Source organism: Sceloporus occidentalis, unplaced genomic scaffold (genome assembly GCF_023333645.1).
Source record: "Sceloporus occidentalis isolate IW3139 unplaced genomic scaffold, rSceOcc1.0.p SCAF_361, whole genome shotgun sequence".
Taxonomy (NCBI): Eukaryota; Metazoa; Chordata; class Lepidosauria; order Squamata; family Phrynosomatidae; genus Sceloporus; species Sceloporus occidentalis.
The window spans coordinates 455,230-476,942 of NW_028317341.1; the positions used below are offsets into that span (position 1 = coordinate 455,230).

General features: G+C 41.1%; 1 protein-coding gene across 3 annotated transcripts in view; it reads left to right on the forward strand.

Moving 5' to 3' along the window:
* The first annotated feature begins 1,097 nt into the window (after positions 1–1,097).
* The window catches only part of LOC149273664 (retinoic acid receptor alpha-like), a 34,413-nt gene continuing 13,797 nt past the window's right edge, over positions 1,098–21,713 (forward strand). For 2 of the 3 annotated variants that reach the window (XM_089506039.1, XM_089506041.1), the window contains exon 1: positions 1,098–1,275. In XM_089506039.1, the coding sequence (XP_089362165.1) occupies positions 1,098–1,275 (178 nt within the window). Of the gene's footprint in view, positions 1,276–19,463; positions 19,633–21,713 lie in introns of those variants that run through there. The other variant, XM_089506040.1, reaches the window with a different exon arrangement.

Consider the following 21,713-nt stretch of genomic DNA (forward strand, 5'->3'; position numbering starts at 1 on the left):
GTTGTTCTTGTCTGTCTGCTTATTTATCTCTTTTCTATCTTTATGACATAAAACAGCGCATACACATAACAATACTTAAAAAAAAGCCAGTATTAAGCCTATGGCTGAAAACATAATTGTTCAAAAGCTGAATAACAATTGTATGCTGATAATAATGCTGAATGCCGTGCATGTTCATTGTGTTCTTATATTTGTTCGTGCACGCAACACCGCAAGTACGAAGAATGAAAGACATGGGAGTGTGACAGCGTTGTGCCTTTAATTATTATTTTTTGTTCTCAGAGCACACACAGTACCCTCATAGCAAACGTCTGATTGAATACGCGGTATTCCTAACACAGACAAGATTATGTATGACTGGTAAACCAAATATTCACTAAGTAAATAAAAAAGTTGAAGATGTCCACCATGTTTCTACTTTTCAGAATTGTCTCTGATTATATTGAATAATCGAATAAATTAAAGGCTATTGGGACTATTGAAATAGTCAAAACTCACATCTTCCAAACCCTAGAATTCATCGGAGCAAACATTAGGGTGTTCAAAAATCATCTTTCTCATGCAAAAACCAGCTTATCCAGCCTTAAAAAAAGAATGGTTGCATATATCAAAAAGTAATAAAATAATAAATCGTCAAAAACGTATCACTTTTTTTCTTCTCCCTGACGCTATTTTACATCCTCTGTCTTCTTTTCTATTTGTTCACCTATCTAACCACCTGATATTCCATTTAATATCACTTTTTTTTCAACTTTCTTCATTGTTTCCTTATTCTTCTGCTGTTTTCTTACAGTGACCCTGAGAGGAAGAGTTTTGGCATATAACCGCGAGCATCTTCCTTCACCGAGAAGTCTGATGTCGTCCCGTTTCTAACCAGCTACCCGCAGGATATCTATAGTTCTCGTTTGGGAAAACGAGATCGTGCTTATAGACGTCTCCTGCCGAAAATCCTTGGAGTTTTTCGTTGTGGGTGGATCTAACGCTTTGGATTTATTGCTCCTGTGCACTTGCATTTGGGGGGTATCCCCCCTCTTTGAGAAACGTGTAGATGGAAGTTCAAGGGGCCTGACTTGGTCCAGCTGGCTGGACATTGAATAATGACTAGTAACGATAGCCCCTGCCCACCATCTGGGCCAGGACACATGAATGGATACCCCGTACCCCACTATGCCTTCTTCTTTCCCCATATGCTCGGTAGCATGTCTCCACCAGGGGGGCTACCAGGAGTGCAACACCAGCTACCCCTCAGTGGATATAGCACGCCCTCTCCTGCAAGTGAGTACCCCTTCCAGACCCAATGCGGTGACATGTTTTTAGAGTGTTTATGCAATATGTGTGCTGTATTTACATTCTGTGTTTCCCGTACGTTATATTGAGTATAAACACATTTATATTTCGGGTTCCCGGTTACTAATACCACGAGTAGGTGACCTTGACCATTGTCTTTGTCAACAGAGTGTTTGCCTGGTATGTTCGCCGGATCCTGGATATTACTTCTGTTTCCTTAATGTTCTGTAGGTGAACTGGGAGACGACGCAGCTTTTTTAATATAATATTGTTAGTATTCGCTGACCTTTCTGGAGCGTTTCCCTACCCGGATTGGTGTTAATGTTCTTATATAACGTGTATTACCCGTGTTGTGTGTAGGTAATTGATTGAGCCGGGTGCTTTTACCTTTCTTTTTTCCTTGCATGGCGTTTAATGAGCTGATTTAAATTTATCGTTAGAAGTCTTGAAAGTACCTCAAACAGAAAATTTTATAGAAAACTTTTTTTGAATTTTTTGGTGTACAAATGTATGTGTTTTCTTAAGTGATGATAAACAACACAATGGATATTATTTTTATTATCTCTTACTTCCGATATTCAAGTAATATTTATGTTCCCAGTTATTGCAGATTCTTGTGTTCTGTATTTTTATTGTTCTAGTTGTTAGCAATGAGAATTCGTTGTCGCTTTGGTACTTGGCGCTCTCTTTCCGGAGTAATTTTCCTGTTTCTGAATTGCCAATTCATTTTCATGCTTCCTGGCTGATCCTGCTCCATGCCGAGTCATTGGGTACGCTTTTTTTTGACAGATGGGGTCAATGTGTCCTTCTTAAGGCGCAAGGACCCTTTATGGTCAAGAAGGTCCTGGATCGGTGTCTACCTTGGTCATATGCAGCGATCTTGCCAGCATTAAAAAATAAATAAAAATATTCATCCAAAATAATCCAAAAATGAGTAACGGGCGTCTCTTACCAACGTGTTATTTGCCATCCTTAACATTGATGTTTTTGCTGCTCTTAAAGGTGACGTTTAAACCTTTTTTATTATTCTATAAATTTACTTAAAGATTATTTAGTTTAGTTTACTTTAAAGTCAAGACAAATCGGTCATTGTAAATAAATTCCAGGATATTTCTTGGCACGTTTTGTATAGAAAATAGAAGGGTCCAGGCTGCGGCAGTAAGCTGAGAATTCCTCGGTGTCAACAGAACAAGGCTCTTTTTGCATCACCTTAGGTGGCTTTTTCATGAACACAGGTGGAGACACTGCTTTGTCCACCTGTACTCATACGAGGACAAAATGTCATTGTGCTCAGTTCACCTTCAAGGTCTCTGTCTGTATAGAGGAGCCAAAGAAGTATTCTCACAGCATGTTCCTTCACGTTGTTGTAAGGCATCTTCAGGGATTTGAGTGTTGAGCACAAAGTCTTTCTTTGTTGGAAAGGATGCTGAGGATTGACACAGAGTATCAGTTGTTGCTTTTGTTGTTGTGTAGGTCCATTATGTGACCCAGGTTTAGAGGAGGAGACCTCCCTTCTATTCGCAGCCAGACTTTGTATTTGTTTAGGGGATGTTTTTGTCCATTTGGTGGTCTTCCAGCATTTCGTATGGTCCAGGTAGTCGCATAATAATAATTAAAAAAAAAAAAATGCATTGAAGACTGCTTAATGGAATGTTCCTATCCATATGTGTATACGTTTTTGGATTGCGTTGAAAAATCATTATACACCTTTTATGTATATCATTTTGGCAATTTGTTAATGAATAATTACAGGGGGATGGTTTTAAAGAAGCTTTGGAGTTCCTCTAAAGCCTAGAAGCCCGACATGCGCTCCGGGGCTTACGTTACGTTGCATTACTTTGTGCCCGGTAGCTCACATATAACATATATAATATATATGCTCGAGTTGGAGGCCGTTAACATCTCCTGATCTACCCTGGTCTTTCTGCCATGCCGTTTTCTCGACTACGGACCCAAGTATATTGTGTCATGTGTAGGTTCTTGCACTATTCGGTACTGCGGTCCACAGAATCAAGCGTGGAAAAGCCCTGTGAGGGCAGATTGAATCTCGGAGGATGGCGACAACTGTTGTAAAGACCGGGACAGCTGATGTTCGATGAGTGATTAAAAATGAGTCAGGCCAGAAGCCGCTTTGTCAAGTGATGTCCATGTTGGGGGGAAGACGGACGTGCCGGGCTAGGAATGGGGAAGCGTTTTCTTTTGGTTACAGAGAGGGAATGCATGTGATGTGGTGATCCTAGAGGGGAAACACATGATTCTGGGCTGGGTAAAATATTCTAGAATTCATCGTTTCTACTTTTGAAAACTAATCTGGGGGAAAAAACACAAAAACATCCGTTTCCAGGAGAAGAAGAAACAAGAACTTTGATCATTGCTGCCTCCAGAGGCGAACGTACAAGACCTCACCGTTCTGTTTAATTTCTCTTTGTTGTGATAATTCACTTTAACTTAAATATGATGTAATGGATGGATTCCGTTTAAATCAGGAAGCTCTATTTTCCTCTTTCTATTATCTGGATCCTCGGAGGTGAAATTTGTGTATTTTCCATCTCATTGTAATTTTCACTATACTTTTTCTACAAGCCACAGTCTGCCTCTGGCCCCCATTATTAGTCCGATTAATGTTTTTCTTTCTCTGTCGCTTCAAATTACTCAGTCCGTGGGATTCTAGGTATTTGAGGGACTGAAATGATTGAATTTACCCAAATGCTTCAGTTTTTAGGAGGTTTTAAAGAAAAGAGGTAGGTCCGTGGGTGAAGCAGACCCACTGATGGATATGTGTGTGTGTATGTATGTGTGTGCGTGTATATGTGTGTGTGTGTTTGTATGTGTGTGTGTGTGTGTGTGTGTTTGTATGTGTGTGTGTGTGTGTGTGTGTGTATGTGTGTATATATCCTGCAATGTTTTTCCTCAAAAGGCACCGGCGGTACAATGGAAGGAGCCACATCTTCCCGTGTAAACTGAGCCTCCCATTATTTGGTAATATTTCCTTCTGAAAGAAAATAATCTCTGTCCTCAAGCAAGCGATAAATATTATGAGCTAATCGAAGTCCAGGGTCACTCATTGTATTCATATAGACTTTTGTGTTTTTTATGCAAGCTTCGTTGTACGTTTGCCTGTTTTTCATGGCAGTCATTCACCGTCCCCATCACTTATTTATAAAGGTTTTTGCAGCTCTGTGCATCGGAGAATCCGAGCGAGTGAGAGTTTAACGCGTTTTTAGCACATGTAGATCTCGGGGAAGAAGCGCGTCTACTGCGGAGGGGTTTATACGGCGAAGGAGTCTAAGTGCGGAGGGGTTTACGGCTCTCCTGGAGAAGACTGGGCCGAGGTAAGGTCTGGGTTTCTTACAGAGAAGATAATGGACAGATTCCGGTATGTCATACGATGCTGCGTATTGGCTTTGTTTTGTGTAAAGTTTTAAAAATAATGAAAAAAAGCAAATGTTTACCGAAAGTGAGTGTCTCAGCAGTCAATAAATTGTCATCAAACTATTACTCCATATGACTCCTCACAACTGCTCCTGTTACTCCATATAACCCCTTCCTACAGCTTTTACAGCTTTTTTATTGCTCCATATAAGTATTATTCTATTTTCATTCCTATATTTGCAGTATACACTCAGTCTGTATGTGTAAGTGTGTGTGTGTACAATATATATATATATATATATTATATAATACATAGTATGCAATTCCTTTCTCTGTTGCGGGTATCACATTATGTATATTACCCGTAGATTGTAAGTTCTGCTATCTTTATTGTTTGTAGCGTTTCACGCAGTGCTGGGGTAATAGTGCGTAGAAGGAGACTGATATGAACGGTGAAACAGGAGGGACGAGAGCGTCCTGCTCGGCAGACCTTCCAACTCCTCCTGTTACCCCAAATAACCTCACACTCTCTGCGCCTCCTACTGCCTGATCTCCCCACTCGCTAAGAAGCCATTCTACCCCTCCCCCCCCAACTTAACCCTGTGCAGGTGTATCAAAGGATCACATGTTACGCCGCAGCGATCGCTCCCCTGAGATCAGGTGACGCTTACTGAATATTTCAAACACTTTACAAGGTAACTGTACGGAAATGCTCTCTGTTACCCGTGTCCTTCCATTATTTGCTTCTCTCTCTCTTTTTAGCTCTTTGCTTTTGTTTGGGTTAAGTACACAGATCATGTTTTATACTTAATTGGCCTGAATATAGACCCTCCCCAGTTACAGCCGCCTTAAATTGGGTTACATTTTGTAGAAAGAAAAAAAAAATATATATATATACATATATACAATTCGGGTTATATTTTTGAAAATGTGTCCATCGTAAAAGTCAAATGTCTTATATGTCATGGATTTAAAGGGACAGCCATTCCCTTTTTTATTACTTTTCCAAAATAAATACCGTTTGACCCTTTCCTATAGCAAAATGAGACATGGCTTTATTGCTCCCCCCTCCAAAAAATATGGTATATATGGGGAATGTGGAAAAAATAACCCCTACGCTGATGCAGGTGGTAACAAGTCTGGCAACCATTATATCTGGCGTCACTATTTATGACCATGTGTCCAAGCCTTATTTACCTGCGTGACTCCTCTCTACTCCTTTAAGTACAGACATGAAGGGGAGGTAATTCTCCCATATACAATTATTATTGTTTTATATAGCACCATCATATTCCGTAGCGCTGTACGATGGGTAGACAAGACATCATAAGTAGTATATAACATAACGATTCCACTTACAGAAACAACAGGTGAGGAGGGCCCTGCTCATAGGAGCTTACAATCTAGAGGGACGTTAAGGGAGGAGAGGAAATCTATTTATACTTTGGAATTTTTACGTAAATGTATATGGATTTCCAAAGCCTTTCCACTGTAACCCAGCACTGTTTGACCTCGCCAAGGTTTTGGCTTCACCTAAATTACAACTGAATTGGAACTGTCGCCATCACGGCTTTTAGTATAATAATTAGACTTATTTATGATATAAGTACATTCAGTAATTGAAAGGCTTTTGTTTCTGGTTTGGCCGTCATTGTTATCGTTTTGGTGATATTAAGGTTAAACATTAACTCTGTGAGATTGTTCTCTTGGCAGGACCTACATTACTTAAAATATTTCCTAATTTGAACCCCCCCCCGGGGGGGCTGCCTGAACCAATCAACAACTGAACATTAGGGTCGAGATAACTTAGTGGGGAGGAATAATCATGCAGATCCTGAGAACAGGATGTTTTTGGTATATAATGTGCTTTCTTATCGCATTTAAATATCCTTATTTAGTGTAAAACGTGGAATTTGGGGAAGTGACGGAGCTCGTGACCCCCTGTCCTTTTTAGTCTTGTGCATCCTAACATTAATTTTATTATCTGTATTAAAAGTTATAGATATGCCATCCTTTTATTATTAATAACTCAAGTTGATATAAATCAGGGAATACCGGTGTTTTACGTGTTACAAAGTACATTGCCCCCTCTAATTCTGTATTGGCTTCCCTTTATTATTTGGATGGAGAGAGTTGGTTTTTGGCGCACCCATTCCTGCGTGTTTTTGCCCATTCACCACCATCTTTCTGGTGTAATGCGGTTAACGCGGCCCCAGTCAATGCTAAAACAGCAATAATATATCCCCAAACGCTAGTTTTTGCCAATCGTCATTCAGTGTGGAGGCCAGCTCTCCGTCAAAGTCTTCTGGTCTCCAAATGTGAAGGATTGAAGGTCAATTTCAGTAGAATTTGACTTTGCTTGGTAACCTGTGGGATTTAGTAAATACTTGTTTTCCTTCTCAACATGATGGAGCCAACAAAACACCCATCATATGGATGCATTGGTTGTGTTAACCTATATAACCTAGGATAATAAGAGAAAATGGGCTGCACAACTGGCAAAGATTTTTCCGACTCCGTAACATTTTGGGTGCGAAGGCGCAACAACAAAATAGCATTTTCCTTCCTCAAATTATAGGACCAGCTTCTTCAAATATCTGTCATTTAGTATTAAGAAGTCAAGCAGCTACAGATGATTAGTACATAGTCCCCTGGTAGTCAAAGCGTCACCGACACATAAAGAAGTGACAGAAGCTTTTGCCGCGAGCGATTGTTTCCACCTGAGTAGCGCAGAAAGGCTTCGGCTGAGAATGTGTTCGGGTCTGTGAAGGTGACTTCCAAAAATGTTACATTGTGAATTTTGGATCTTCTTTTGCCAACTTAGAGGGACACTGTGGTGCCCGTGCAATCAAGAATGTTTATCCAGGTACTTCTAATATACATTCTTTACTTGTAAGGAATAAAAGCACCATCGTTCTCTCTGCGATCGCTGGCAGGAAAGCGCTTGCATTGAAATAAATGAGTATGCACTCTGGAAGGTCTCTAGTAAGCGTACAGTGAGTGCGCTCGGTTGTTTTAGGCCAAAGCCAAAGAGCTTAGGGGTTGGCAAAAGATGGCAAATGTATAGGAAGGATTCTGATGAATTCCTCCAAAAAGAGCAGAGACCACAGAGCTATCCTATAAATGAAAGTGTGCCTGATGGCTGGGGTGTCCCTCTTAACACATTTAAGGAAAACATCCGCAGCGATAGCTGAGACCGAAATATTGTTCAGCCCTTAGCTGAATTAGATGCTTATCGATCTTGTAGGAACGCCCGCTGCAGACAGGGATCTCCGGGACTCTCTAATGTCGCCGGCTTTAATCAGTCAGTAGAGTGTTAGCAGTCTGCACTGGATTCATGCTTTCTAAATATGGGGCGACTTCCATTGGCCTCTCGGGTTCAAAGCAAAGCCAGGATCTGCTGATTAATTTATTTGTGAGGTTAATCTGGTAATTGGAATATTAGAAAGGTGTTTTCCACTTTGGTTGGGACCTTTGACATTCGTAAAGCTTTGTCTGTGGGAAGTGATGTGAGCTTTCCCTGAAATGAACCGTCTCAACATCTCCATCTCCATCTTCTGCAGGACCAACATTAGCCTTCACCCTTTACCATTATATATCATTTTCATAGTTCTGCCACATTAACTATGAAGTGCTGAGGACCTACTTGGCACGGAGAAGAAAGGGGCAATCTCACTGAGGCTGGCCCAGGTCTTGGTCGGGCAGCTTGTGGAACCTCTCATCTTCCGTTAGATAGAATCATAGAATTCTATGGCGGGTGAGAACCGTTTGGCTCAACAAGCCTTGACCCAGCAGGTATCTCCACTAAGAGGGGTCGGGTTAGTCATTGACACCACTTTGTGAATGTGTATTCATTTTCATGCAAATGTAGCGATTGTATCGTTTTCAATGAGAGTCTATATAACATTTTATTGGGCATCTGTAGCTGTTACTGTGTTTTTTATAATGCTATATGTGTGCGTTTGAAACCAAATATCTGTTTTCTGGTAGGCATTATTGTTTCCCTTAATGGAATAGTTATGGTCAAAAGTGTTAAACTTAACAAAATACTAAAATGAGATCCCTTTGTAACCAAACGCGGCATTAATTACATCGTTCCTAGTACCTCTGAATATCCATTCGCTTCCAGGAAATAATTATTTCATCAAGTAAAATTTGCCTCATTTATATACATATATATATTTTTCTGCCTGGAACGCTTGTCATGTGACACACAAGCAGCCACTGGTAGGCTGTTGCCATAGAAACTGAAAAACTTCTTTAAAGGTCCCTGTGTTTTATCGGATTAAACGGTATAAAAACGAAGGCAATAAGGTTTATTTGCTCATAATCCACGGAATGAGTGTTTTGTGTACGTGGAAACCCACTTTCAAAAATGTGTATTTTCTATAGCGGCGTCCCGTGCAGTATTTACACGCGTATTATGGGGGGGGGTTCAGATGACGTGAAGGGATCACCGTAAGGATATTTGCTGGTAAGAGCCGATATAGATAAAGCCCCCTGTGCGTTTCGAGTCAGAGCCTCACAAAAGGCAATTCATTTCCTGCCATCCGGCCGCAGCCAACGCGACCTGTTTGGTTGGCATTCTTTGCCGCGCCTCATTTCCTGTCTCACTAAATTGCATCTCGCGTGGGGTTTAAAATCCCAAGATGCTATAATTTCATTACGTGCAGCTGCCTGCAACGAGTTCGCTGCACCTGGCGAATTTAATGGGCTGCTTCCAGCTGAATAATCCTAAATCGGCTTATTTGGTGCCGTTCCTTTAAACAGATGTGCCGCGTTATAAGTATTTCTTTTATCCACCGGGATCTCGGATTCGTCCCATGGCAAGATCTGCCGTAAATTACACCCAAGACCCGTACATGGTTTATGTGACCCGGAAAGGCATAGCCTCCAACTGTCCTGGAGTTCTATGGCCATTTCCAAGTCTGCATCACCTGACCCGGAAATAGCTGGTGGCCTCAGTGTCCCACAGGGTATTTTAGGCAATTAGACGGTAGCCATCCAGACAAAATATAATCTAAACGCGTTTTCCTATTTTGTATGTAATTGTGAGGTTTAGGGCCGATGTAGTGAATTACGTACGGTCTTGAAGCGAAATCCTGTTTTAACTAAAACGTACTGGTCGGGGGGCAGTATTCACACAGCGGAGAAGGATGGAATTTGCAGTAAATAAATTTGGAGTAAATAAAGAGCGTATATAATGAAAAAATAAAATAAACTGAAGCTTTTCATGTTATGGACAAAAATGAGAAAGTCAGCAATAGAGCGTCCCGTCGATGTATTAGAGTGTCGCTGTTCCCAGCTAAGCCCACCCAATGCTATCCACTCAGAGAGTTGTATTATTATTATTAATTGTTTTATATAGCGCCATCAAATTCCGTAGCGCTGTACAATGGGTTGACAGGACATAACAAGTAGCATGTAACATAACAAATTGACTTACAGAGACAACAGGTGAGGAGGGCCCGGCTCAAAGGAGCTTACAATCTATTAGTCATAGACTAGTCAATACGGTATTATAATTATTTTTGTTGCTGACCCACAGAGCTTGCATTCTTTCCCTCCCCTCTTCTACCTACTAAGTTGGTGTTTTTCATCTGGGATTCCTTATTTTTTTCCCCTTCTCCCACCCCGCCTGCAGCTTTTCTTTTTGTCACCTACCCTTCATCAATCCCCCCCCCCCCAGCTGCTGTTAAAGATTAATTATGATCTTTCTTTTTCTTTTGCCCAAGTTGTTGTGGGCTCCTCTGGTTGCTGGAGGCCTTGTGAGCGCAGTGTCACGCTGTCACCATTTATTCTGCTTTGGCTGCCTCCTTACATCGCAGGCACGATAAATGGCTCTCTTTTCAAGTGCAAGGCTGGGAATGACAGAGTTGCAGTGGAGGAAGGGTGTACTAGGTTGGGGGTTTTTAAAAAAAAAAAATAAAAAAAAAAAATGTTTCCTTACCAGTGCTCACTCTGTTTATTCCAAAAAAGTAAATATTTATTTCTATATAAATATATATATTTATTTCTTCACCCTTTTATATTTCTATATATATATATTTTATTATTTTTATATATATTTTTTATTTCTATATATATTTATTTCTATATATTTTTATATATTTATTGCTATATCTATTTAGATATTTATTTCTATATATATTTAGATATTTATTTATATATATATATATATATATATATAATTATATTATAGTATAATATATATAAACTATGTACACCTCACTTTCTACTCCAGATATCTGCGGCGTAATCAAGTCTGGTTTTTATCTAATCTTTTCTGTGATAAGACTTCCAGTCCTTGGGCATAGAGGCAAATTAAAAAATTACAGCGTCAGAACACAGGCGAAAGCAGCATTTAGTGGTAAAAATGTAATTTAACTCCTTGGCTGCAGGAGACGATGAAAGCATGCATTTTTTGCTGTGCATAAACAAATACGGCCTTTTTCGTTTATTTAGGTGTTCAAATTTGTCGCTAAAATAAAATGCGTATATTTTACATTTACCAATAAATTTCTGCTCTGAGCCGGGTGAAGATCCACATTTTCATACAAACAGGAAAAGCAATATTTAAAAAAAAAATAACATTTATGGTTCATTTAATAACCCCGGATAAAAAAAAATAAAAATGTTGCTTAATAATCGCATCATCAGATCAGTTAAATAACACATTTCTGGGTTTTTTTAATATTATAAATATATATATATATATATATAATTTTTTTTTTTCTCCCTTATGATTTGTAATACAGAAAGCAGTCCTGACTCGTCTCTTGTCCTGTCGAGAGAAGGATTGTTGAAAGGGTTAGTGCCCCCATTATAACAAACCATCCTATATAGATATATTTATCATGTTTTGTACAGCGCTTTTGTTCTGCTAAATAAAGAAGTTAAGAGAGGGGGGAAAAAACTCCCCAGCTCAGCAGATCACCGCGAATTGTCATTTATCACGGCCTGTGCTATTTGCTGAGCTGTTCAGAATGGGGCGGTTGGGGGGGGGTCGGTGTCGAAAAACGTAATGGCTACTGGTTAATTTTTTATTTAGGTCGGATGATAAAATGTAAAAAAATAAATAAAAAGGAAGGAAGTCTTGCTTTTCTTTTTATAGCCAAACGCTTGGCAACTTATTAAAAAAAAAAATAAAAATAAAAAATATATATATATAATAAAAAATAATATATAATAGCGCAATATCCTCAGCCGGCCTGCAGGCCGTATGTTTTTGTACATAATTAGGTTTCCTGGAAACGACGTGTTTATGCGATGACTGTATTTCGCACGGGGACTGAAATATACATAAACACGCATGGCGAGATTTTAAGATTTTAGCTGTCTGTCCATGCATGATGTCACTAGGGGGACAGCGATATACGAGCGCGTGCGCCAAAAACGTTCTGTAGAGAGAAAGAGACAGTACATGTAATATTATAAATGAGACATTAGGTTTCGGAACAGGAAAGAAAAGACGGGGTGAAAAAAAAAAGAGAGAGAGATGAGTGGAGGTGGGAGGGAGACCATGAAATCCTAAACGGAGCGAGATGGAAGAGATTAGAAAGATAGAAATATAGAGCAGGAGAGAGGGAGCTCGTTGGGGACGGGATGAAACCTAAGACACAGGCGCAGGGAGGGAATGAGCGGATAAAGATGGGGAGAACAGGGAGAGGGGGATGGAATAAAACAAGTGGGGAGGGAAGGATCATAGAGTTTGGCTCTAGAAAGCTAGTCGGGCCCTCTGGCGGGTCTGGGCTATTTGGGGCCTACACCAGCTGTGTAGTTAACAGAGTGGAGTCACGGAGCAGTTGATAGGAACTCACAGTAGGGGCCATCTTTAATCAGCCCCGGGGGGGGACACTTTATCACGGAACACAATGGGGTGATTTTTATTGATGAGAGCGAAATAAACCGCATTATTTGGGTTCGGAAGGAGCTGGACGCGCGCGTGTGTGTGTTACGGTATAAATGTGTGTGTGTGTGTTACGGTATATATGTGTGACATCATATGGGATCGTTTCTGTGTACGTCAATTAGGTTTAAATACATTTCTGTTATTATTGTATAATATACGGTTACTCCTCTGAATACAAAAATATCAAAGTTACCTGGTTAAAAACATATTAAAAGTAAAAATACCATCGTCTTTGGCGAGTCTGTATGCTGCCTGGAAGACATTTGAGGCGCTCTGACATTAAGAAAACCCCGTCAGCCATCACAACCGGCTAAAACTAACAAGACTTTTCTCTTGCCGCATCATGATAAACAATGGAAGGTCTGGGCTTTAATCCCCCAGAGCTGTATTTGACGGACGCAGGCCTGATTAAAGCACTTAAAAGGGTAGTTAATGTCTTCGTGTATTTTGGGATCACTAAATCCATTTATCGAAAGTACCCAAAGCTTGTACTTTTTCCAATCAGAGTGATTATTTTGGGGCTATTTTGTTTCAAAGTAAAGGAAGGCTGAGCTCTGTTACAAATGTTTGACTTAAAGATCACATCTAATCAGTATCCTTTCCTGAAGTTATCACCCTTCTCCTCCTCCTATCCTTCTAAAGACTGTCTGAACCAATTATCAAGAACTTAACATTAAAGGAGAGATAACCTAATGGGGAGGAATAATCACGAAGATCCGGAAAACATGAGATTAAGATGGCTGCTCCCATAGCATATACATGAGGTGGGATCTAATACATGTATGTAGCTTTGTTAAATCCGTAAACACCATAGATTTGAGTATTTTATTGTTACCCTCGCATTTTGCCTTCTATTGATCTCCAGCTGGCTCCTAAATTTTATGGGGGTTCCACGTGAGCCGCGTGCTTCGCTACTGTGTAATAGCGATACGACGTGTCACGCTTAAAGATCTTCTTCTTTACAATCATTAGGGAACGGCGGCACCTAAAACTAACAGTAGGAAGAGAGGTGAAGTTGATGTGGAGGAATGGTATGGACATTTCAGGCGTGGGAATTACGTAAGAATGAACAGAAGCGGAGAACTGGTTTTGTTTTGGCTCCCATCCGGGATGTCACCGCGTTGCAACATACCTGGGAACTCCCTGTATTTTGCCCGAAGGCTCTAGAAATCAGAGCCGATTACTGAGCCTCCGGTTCGGTGTTTGAAAGGGAACTCCCAACAAATTCATACATTCCTAATATTCGATTAAATATTTATATATATAAATTCTGTTTAACAGTTCTGGCCATTTGCATGTGTTCTCGCTCTGTTAGTTTAGCACATTCTACTAGAGAAACCCCCCCGGCTCTTTATCATAGTGCCTGTGGTAAACAGTACAATGGCTTATCCAGCCAGGCACTCTAATTAAAGTCCGCGTTGGAACAGACTTCATTAGCATTGCCGTAAAGCAACAGCTCAGCGTGGTGATTGTGCACATAATGAAGTTTATTTGAACAAAAGGGGAAAAAAACTGTTTTTTGTCAATACCGGCCTACATCACTGTATACAATGCTGTATTTAATGCTCAAATTGAAAAATATTGGTACCACGGGACTTACTCTTTAAGCTTAATGTCAGCTGGGCTATTACAAATAAGGCTAATAGTAGCTGCTTGAAATTTTGCAGCCCTGATCGCTTGTACCCTGATGATATCTTGGTGACATTACTAGGGGCACTTTAAATATTTATTGTTGTGTTTTTTGGGTTTTTTTGTGTTTTTAAATTGTTTACTATTGCTACTTATTTATTTACTTTCCAGACCCAGGGTTCTACAGGCTTGCTTTCTTGATCGCAGCATGTGTGATCAGACATGGTAGGGTATCCGGTGCCCTGCAGGGTATCTGCTGCTCTGTTTGATGCTTCCCGCAGTGTCACCATTGACACCGCAGGGGGTAAATGCCCAAACTTCTGTTCCGGCTTTCATACCTGTGTGTGATCATCCTTATATAGAGTCTGTTAGCCGAGAGCCAGCAATGCAAGCTCTTACTGATGGGGGGGGGGGGGGCTGTCATCAGAGAACTAAACTCCCCCCCTCCTGGATGCAGTTGATGTAGCATTTCCGCCACTTTCTTCTTTTATCGCCAGTTTCAAAGGGGTTAAAAAGAAATGCGAAGCCCTCACACTCTCCATATCCCTGAACATAGCAGAATGTTTCTATGAGAAATACCTTTTGCTGTTATGGCACCCCAGCTTTCTAAACAGGCTAACACGCGCATGGTGCAGAAGGGACCCAAGGGGAGAATAGATTGGGAGCCCATTCTCACGCTGGCTGAGCAGACGCGCATGCGCGCACACCCCGCTCTGCTGCACGACTGACGTCAGGAGGCGCCCAGAAGCAAAGCGAATGAATGGTGTTTCCGAGTGAACCAATGCTTGCTTTATTGAAAAACAGGAAGAATTGAGCATTTCTGTGATCCACCCCACCCCCCCCCACACACACAAAATTGGGCTGCACCTATCATTTTTCCCATCTCTATGTGTCTAATGTGATGGAAACAGACACTTAATGGTTTGAAATACTTTCCGTACTACAAATCTTCGGTGAAGTATCGTTAGTGTGTGCGTGAGTGAATAATTACTTGTGCATTTTTATTTGGCTCTCACATCTGTCACCCAAGAATTTCTCAGAGCTATAAATGTTACCCTCCCCTCCGAATTACCCCGTTTGGCTCCCTTCCCGGGGCATCTAAAGAAACATCATCAAGGGTTCCATTTGGACTCTGGCCGTAAATCTTGGTTAGTGATAAAGAGAATTCATTCTTGGAGATCTCTCCCTCGCCCCCCCCCTCTCATTTTATTACCGATCCTTCCTGCCCCCCACGCTATCCACCATCCTGGGATAAGAGGCCTGCAAATTGTAAAGAGGTTATAAATTAAAAAAAAAAAAAAGAAAAGAAAACAAAAACTTTCATGTGCATAAAAAAAAGCTCTTCTCCACCCCTTTGCCCCAAACTCCCTGTCCTCCAAAACATGCCATTTTTCCCCCTCGTCTTTTCTTTTCCTACAAAGACATTGGGAAGAGCGTTTTCTTAGTGTTTCATAGAAAAGGAAATAGTATTTCTCACCGCAGGCTGCAGATCTGTGATGTCACCTATAGGGATTGGCGTTTTACATACGCAAATGGCTTTCACTATTATTATTATTATTATTATTATTATTATAATGCTTTATTTCGGTTTACGTCATGTTGAGAATAAAAGTAACATATAATGTCATCTGGTTACATGGACCCCGTTCCCATACCTGGGAACTTTTGTAAATGAGCTGACCCTGAGGCTCTTGAAATATTAACCCTTTAATAGACCATTGTTCACAAATGTGTTACCAGAATGGCTCTAATACCATGGAAACCTTGACTGGTCGTTATTTAAAGATAAACTTAATTGCGTTCAAGCAGTGATATCGACCATGACAGACTGGTCGCAAACGCGCCAATTTTTACGATTACAAAATCTGCCCCTTCACCCTGAGATTTGGACAAAAACCCAGAGACTCGGGGGTCAAACCCTGAGAGGTCCCATGTAGGGCCATTCCTATTCCTAAGCGAGAAGAGGGTGAGCAGTCGATATAACTGCTCATTATTGTTTATCGATAGGAAAGAGAAAGCAGCGCAATCATAAAAACAAATTAATGTATCAATCAGAACACAACGTGGGCATCTTGTGTGGGCAAGAAGTTTAGATCAAAAAGCTCTTCTCTATTCCATATATACTGGAAAAGCTTCCAAGTCGGCCGACGCACCGGGGGGGGGGGAATCGGGAACCCCACTTCAATGCAGGTAGGTAAAAATGTCCTTTTTAAAAAAATGATCTAAATGTACCTCATTATCTCTAATAACGGATAAAGACTCTTCTGTATTTTAATGGCTTTTAAATGGCTGCTTCCTGCTCTGTTCTGTGAATGTAGGGCTGTTGGAAGAGGGTTGTCTGATTTCAGTTTGCTGGCGATTGGGTGCGTGCTGTTACTCGCAGAAGAACAAATTGTTCTGTAGTGTGTTTATTTTCTATTAATTGTACGTCAACATAAACGTACCTGGGAACCTCCTTAACGAGCTGACCCCGAGACTCTTCGTTAGTAAGCCTTTAATAGTCAATAATAATCTAGATTCTATTGGAGGTGCTCACTAATGGTGACCACCAAATGGTTCTAGTAAAAGTCCTTGTAGAAGACATGGCTTGTCAAGAAGTAAAGATTTTCTGAAGTTACCTGTATTTAAGCAGGGATTTCCGCTGTGATATAACAATGAGTGAACAATACCAATTGGGAAGATCTATAGAATATATAGAATCTGAATTTGAGTCGGCTCCGGAATGTGATCTCAGGTATCTGGGGGTTAATTTTGATATCTGAAATCTAAAATCCCTGCTTTGCAATGAGGCACACCTTGTTTTAAGCATGGGTGCTAAAAACAAAGGTAACGTTTAACGCTGTTTTAGAGTGCGCATGTGCAGAGCTGGCGGGCAAGGTGTGCGCCACATGCACGGCTCTCCTCCATACCGGTCACCCCTGTATGTGCGCAGATGCGCAGCCACGCTCCCTGGGGAGTTCACCCACAAGTGTCGCTGACCCTGTGGAGTTCATGGGCCACATGGGTCCTGTCTGCACATCTCAAGTTGGTTTGGTCCTTGGACTGACTCAAATTATGCAAAAGCCTAGCAGTAAAACCCCCGCCCCAGGGGGAGTGGATTTTTTTTTGTTTTGTTTATTCTATGTTTTTGTTTGCAGGAAATCGCAATAAATTATATTCCATTGTGTTTTATGTTACTGTATTTATTAATAATGTTTCAGAGGAAACCCCGCAAAATACTGTTACTCGGTATATATTTTCCAGTATACCGGTATTTCCTTTTTTCTAACTTTGTGTTATATATAATTAGGGGGAGATATGTATGTGTAATATTAGGATTAACAATAATACAGAATTTGTCTCTTAATAGCGTCCGGCAACATTTTGTGTGTATGTATGTGTGTGTGCGCGTGTGTGTATGTATCAATGTATGTACAGCAGTTGACCCATAAAATCTGTTGTCTGTCTACCTGGCCCCGGGACGTGCCCAGACTTGGATATACACAGGTATGTCGAGGCCCACAATACACACACACACACACACACGTTGTATCAGTGTAAGAATGTTTGTGTGACAGTAAGGGAGGTGGGTACAAAGAAGGAGGGTCAGTTCATTCTAAAATGTGCAAGGGGGGGTGGGAATTCTGTGATGTCACTACGTTGGAGAAGGAGTTGGTTGGGTCATTTGGAGGTGAGGAAAAAAAGGTTCAGGGAGAGGTCATATGCATGATATTAGGCAAATCCGGGATGGGGGTGTGAGAGTGGGGAGGAGAGGCCTTTAGATCATAGCATCTCCTAAATAATACATGTGAGGGTGGGATCCTTGAAGATCTGTCTTTTGTAGAGAATGTTTTGTCCCTGCTGGCAGGCAATAGGTTAAAGGGGGGTGTTGACTTGCTGGGCTCAGCTGCCTTCAGTCCATCAGGATAGAGAGAGAGGAGGGGGGGGAGGAGAGAGAGAGAGAGAGGAGGAGATGAGAGACAGTGGTGTAGTTTGCTGCATTGAGCTGTGTGTGTGACACCAGAATCTGCTTTGAGAGAATCGGGGATCCCCTTCCTACAGACCGGCTGCAGCTGGGAACCCCCAATCCCACAAGGAACCCAATACCCTTCCGACCAACTGCAGGCTCGGGACACCAGGTATCCCCCTTATCCTACACCGCACCATTACCAAGGAATCCCCATCCTCCTGAACTGTTTATGTTACCAGGGATCCCCCCCATACTACAGGACCTACTTCTCAGGGATCCACCAACTTGCAATCCTCTATTATCGCAACATTTATAACCAGGACCTTAGAATGATTCTACTCCTGGAACATCTGCTTCAATATTAAATAGATCTCTGGTTATAAAAAAACGTCCATGCTAAAGGATTTATTTATCAGTAGATCCCTAATCCCGTAGAAGACTGATTTGACGATTCCCACCAAGGATTACTAGCCGCGTGGAGATTGATCCCAAACAGGGACTTTTGCATAGGTCCCAAATCCCAGAGGAATACTCTTGTTTGCTTCGTTGGACTGTACACACCGGAGTGAGATTCCTAACGTTAAAATCTGGGATTTCAGTGTTTAGAAGCCTGAAAAAAACCCAAAAAACATTCAAGCTAAAAAGGAGGATACCCCTTAACCTCAAAGAGGTTCTCAGCATCCTACACGAAGATTAGAAGGACGCCTCTCGCCCTAAACAGATTTTCTGTATTTAAGACTTTCTATTTTTAAGAGACTGGAGTACAATGCCAGGCAACCCTTTTAATCCCCAACCACTCTCCCTAATTGACCTGCTCCACCTGTGAAAGAAACCGAGTGGAGCGTTTAACCAAAATAAGGATTTAAAGGATATACTACCCTGAAGGGGGCAAATTTGAAGGTGCGGAAGCCCAACAGACGTCCGCCTCACAGCATGATAAAGGGCATTTTTGGGGTTCGGAGCTTCCGAGGGCTCCAAGAAAAAGCTATTCTCAAACCATTGTTTGTCCAGCTAGTGGGGTTTTGATTTTAAATTCTCCCCCACTCCCTCCCCCTCTCATCTGTTTGATGGAATCCATGCGGAGAGTCAAAGGAATCTCCCATCAGATAGCACCATTGGATTTGTCTGCAGATGTACATTGCTACCCTCATCCCTGACTTTTAGAATCTTCTGTTGCGGAATCTTTTTGTGAACCTCAAAACATTCTACAGATACCCCCCCCCCCGAAGAAATATATATTTTAATATATAACTGCAGTAATCTGCTTTAGTCGCTTATTTTTGATACATGGTTTATTTGAAGTCCATTCACAAGATGTATGAGAACGTGGATGTTCCCGGTTTGGGTGCAAGCCCTACGCACTACCATATGATGGATTTCTATACACAGAACAGGGCATGTCTGATGCAGGATAAAGGGATTGGGCCCATCCATGGATACGGAACCCCTCTTCGGAACCAGCATTGGAGCCATTCAAACCACTGTACGTAGGTGAAAAGGTCGCAAACCCATGATCTGGGTACTTTTGGCCCTTCTTACTTAACCATACCCCGGCCTCTGGTAATTTTACCCAAATTCAAACAAATAATTTTTATTGAGAATTCACAATATTTTTTTTCTGGTTTGTAGAATTTTTCTTTTTTATTCTGTTAGAATTTTTTCGGTTGTGGGTTATCCTATTCTAGGGTCTGATAAAATAATTGCGTGCAGACAATAGGTAATTTTTCTTTTCTCCCTGTTTTTTTTTCTGTGTATAAATTATATTGTCGACGGCAAAGCCTCTCAAGAACAGAATATAGTCCTTTATGCAATAGGGGCTTTACTACTTACATGTCTATAGATTATTTCCAAATTTTCATTCATTTGTTGGATGTTATTTAAAAAAATATTTATACTATTTTCTTGGAGAGTATACTATAGTGTTTATTACTTTATAAATAATAGTTTATCTTTCTAAATAGAATTATAGGCCTGAGAGGTAGAACTCTTTCCTTTTACATGTCAATGAATGTCTGAAATCCCATAAATGTATGTTTGTTTGTTTGTTTTAACGCTCTGCTCTCATTCCTGAAGTCAGGTTTTGTAAGGCAGCCTAACTTACTCTCTGTCCTAGGCTTTTTTGTTACTAATTTGAGCCCTAATTAGTTTATATTTATAAGACACAACTCTGGGTGTTATGTGGAGCAGCCAGTACAAAAATTCTATGTTTCCATGGTTACTGCAACACACTTCCAACTTTACCCTAGAGTGACTTTTTGAAAACTTGGCCCATTGTCTCGGTTGGATATGTAGACTTCTCACATTAAAAGTCTCTTGTGATGATGCCTAATGGCTACCGCAACATGTTTAGATTAACATTCCATTGACAGGACATTGAGTAAAATAATATACACGGTTTATTTCGTTGATTGGAAAAACCCATTCTTTTGAGATTTTTCCCTGTTTAACTTCTAAATCGCAATGGACATATGGTTCATTTTCCTTTTAATAGTATTGTAATATGTTACCATTCTCTGTCTTCATTGTTTGGCATTGCGTTTTCTTGGTAATACAAAATGGTGGCCTGGTTTAGCCGTTAGCCGATAGTGAGCTGCGTTACATCTAGTAGTTGTATCTTGAAAAAATTGAGCTTTGTTTTCTCAAACTAGACTTTTTATGCAGCTGCTGCGGGATGGAGTTGTGTGTTGTCACGGGATGGAGTTGTGTGTTGTCACGGGATGGAGTTGTGTGTTGTCACGGGATGGGGTTGTGTGTTGTGTTGTCACGGGATGGGGTTGTGTGTTGTGTTGTCACGGGATGGGGTTGTGTGTTGTCACGGGATGGAGTTGTGTGTTGTCACGGGATGGGGTTGTGTGTTGTGTTGTCACGGGATGGAGTTGTGTGTTGTCATGGGATGGGTATGGCTCTTATCTCTTACAGGGGATGCCACATGCAGAAATTACAGAAATCATACATCCTTTTCTTTATCTCCCCTCTTATCTTCTTGCTTTTGGAGGATGGGCAGGACTCACACCAGCATGTAAACACTGCTATAGGTATCTGGCGGACCCCCCAGCGGCTGTAAACACAACACTGTTAGATTAGAGAGGAATCTTCTCTCAAAACGCTTCCCCCAATGTCAGTCTCTTCTCTTGTTTCCGGTGTTAATCTGATATGTTTAGTATACATTATGATTTGGGATTCCACAGATGTGTTTTTTTTCTTTTCTTTTTATAATATCCACAAATGGCTGCAGTGGAGAAGATTTGACTTCAGCTGAGCGGATAGGCCAGGCCCTCTGGCTTCGCTTGGCCAGGCCCTCTGGCTTCGCTAGGCCAGGCCCTCTGGCTTCGCTAGGCCAGGCCCTCTGGCTTCGCTTGGCCAGGCCCTCTGGCTTCGCTAGGCCAGGCCCTCTGGTTCCTAGAGTTGTTTGGCCAGAGGACCATGTTGAATTTTGGACCCATGTAAACAATGAATGGTGGCTGTACGGCACGTTGAATTTGTCCAGGCCTTTTTACCTATATTATATTTGGGAATTTTCATGCCTAATCTGCTGCCAACGTACATGACTAGAAGCATGCCTAG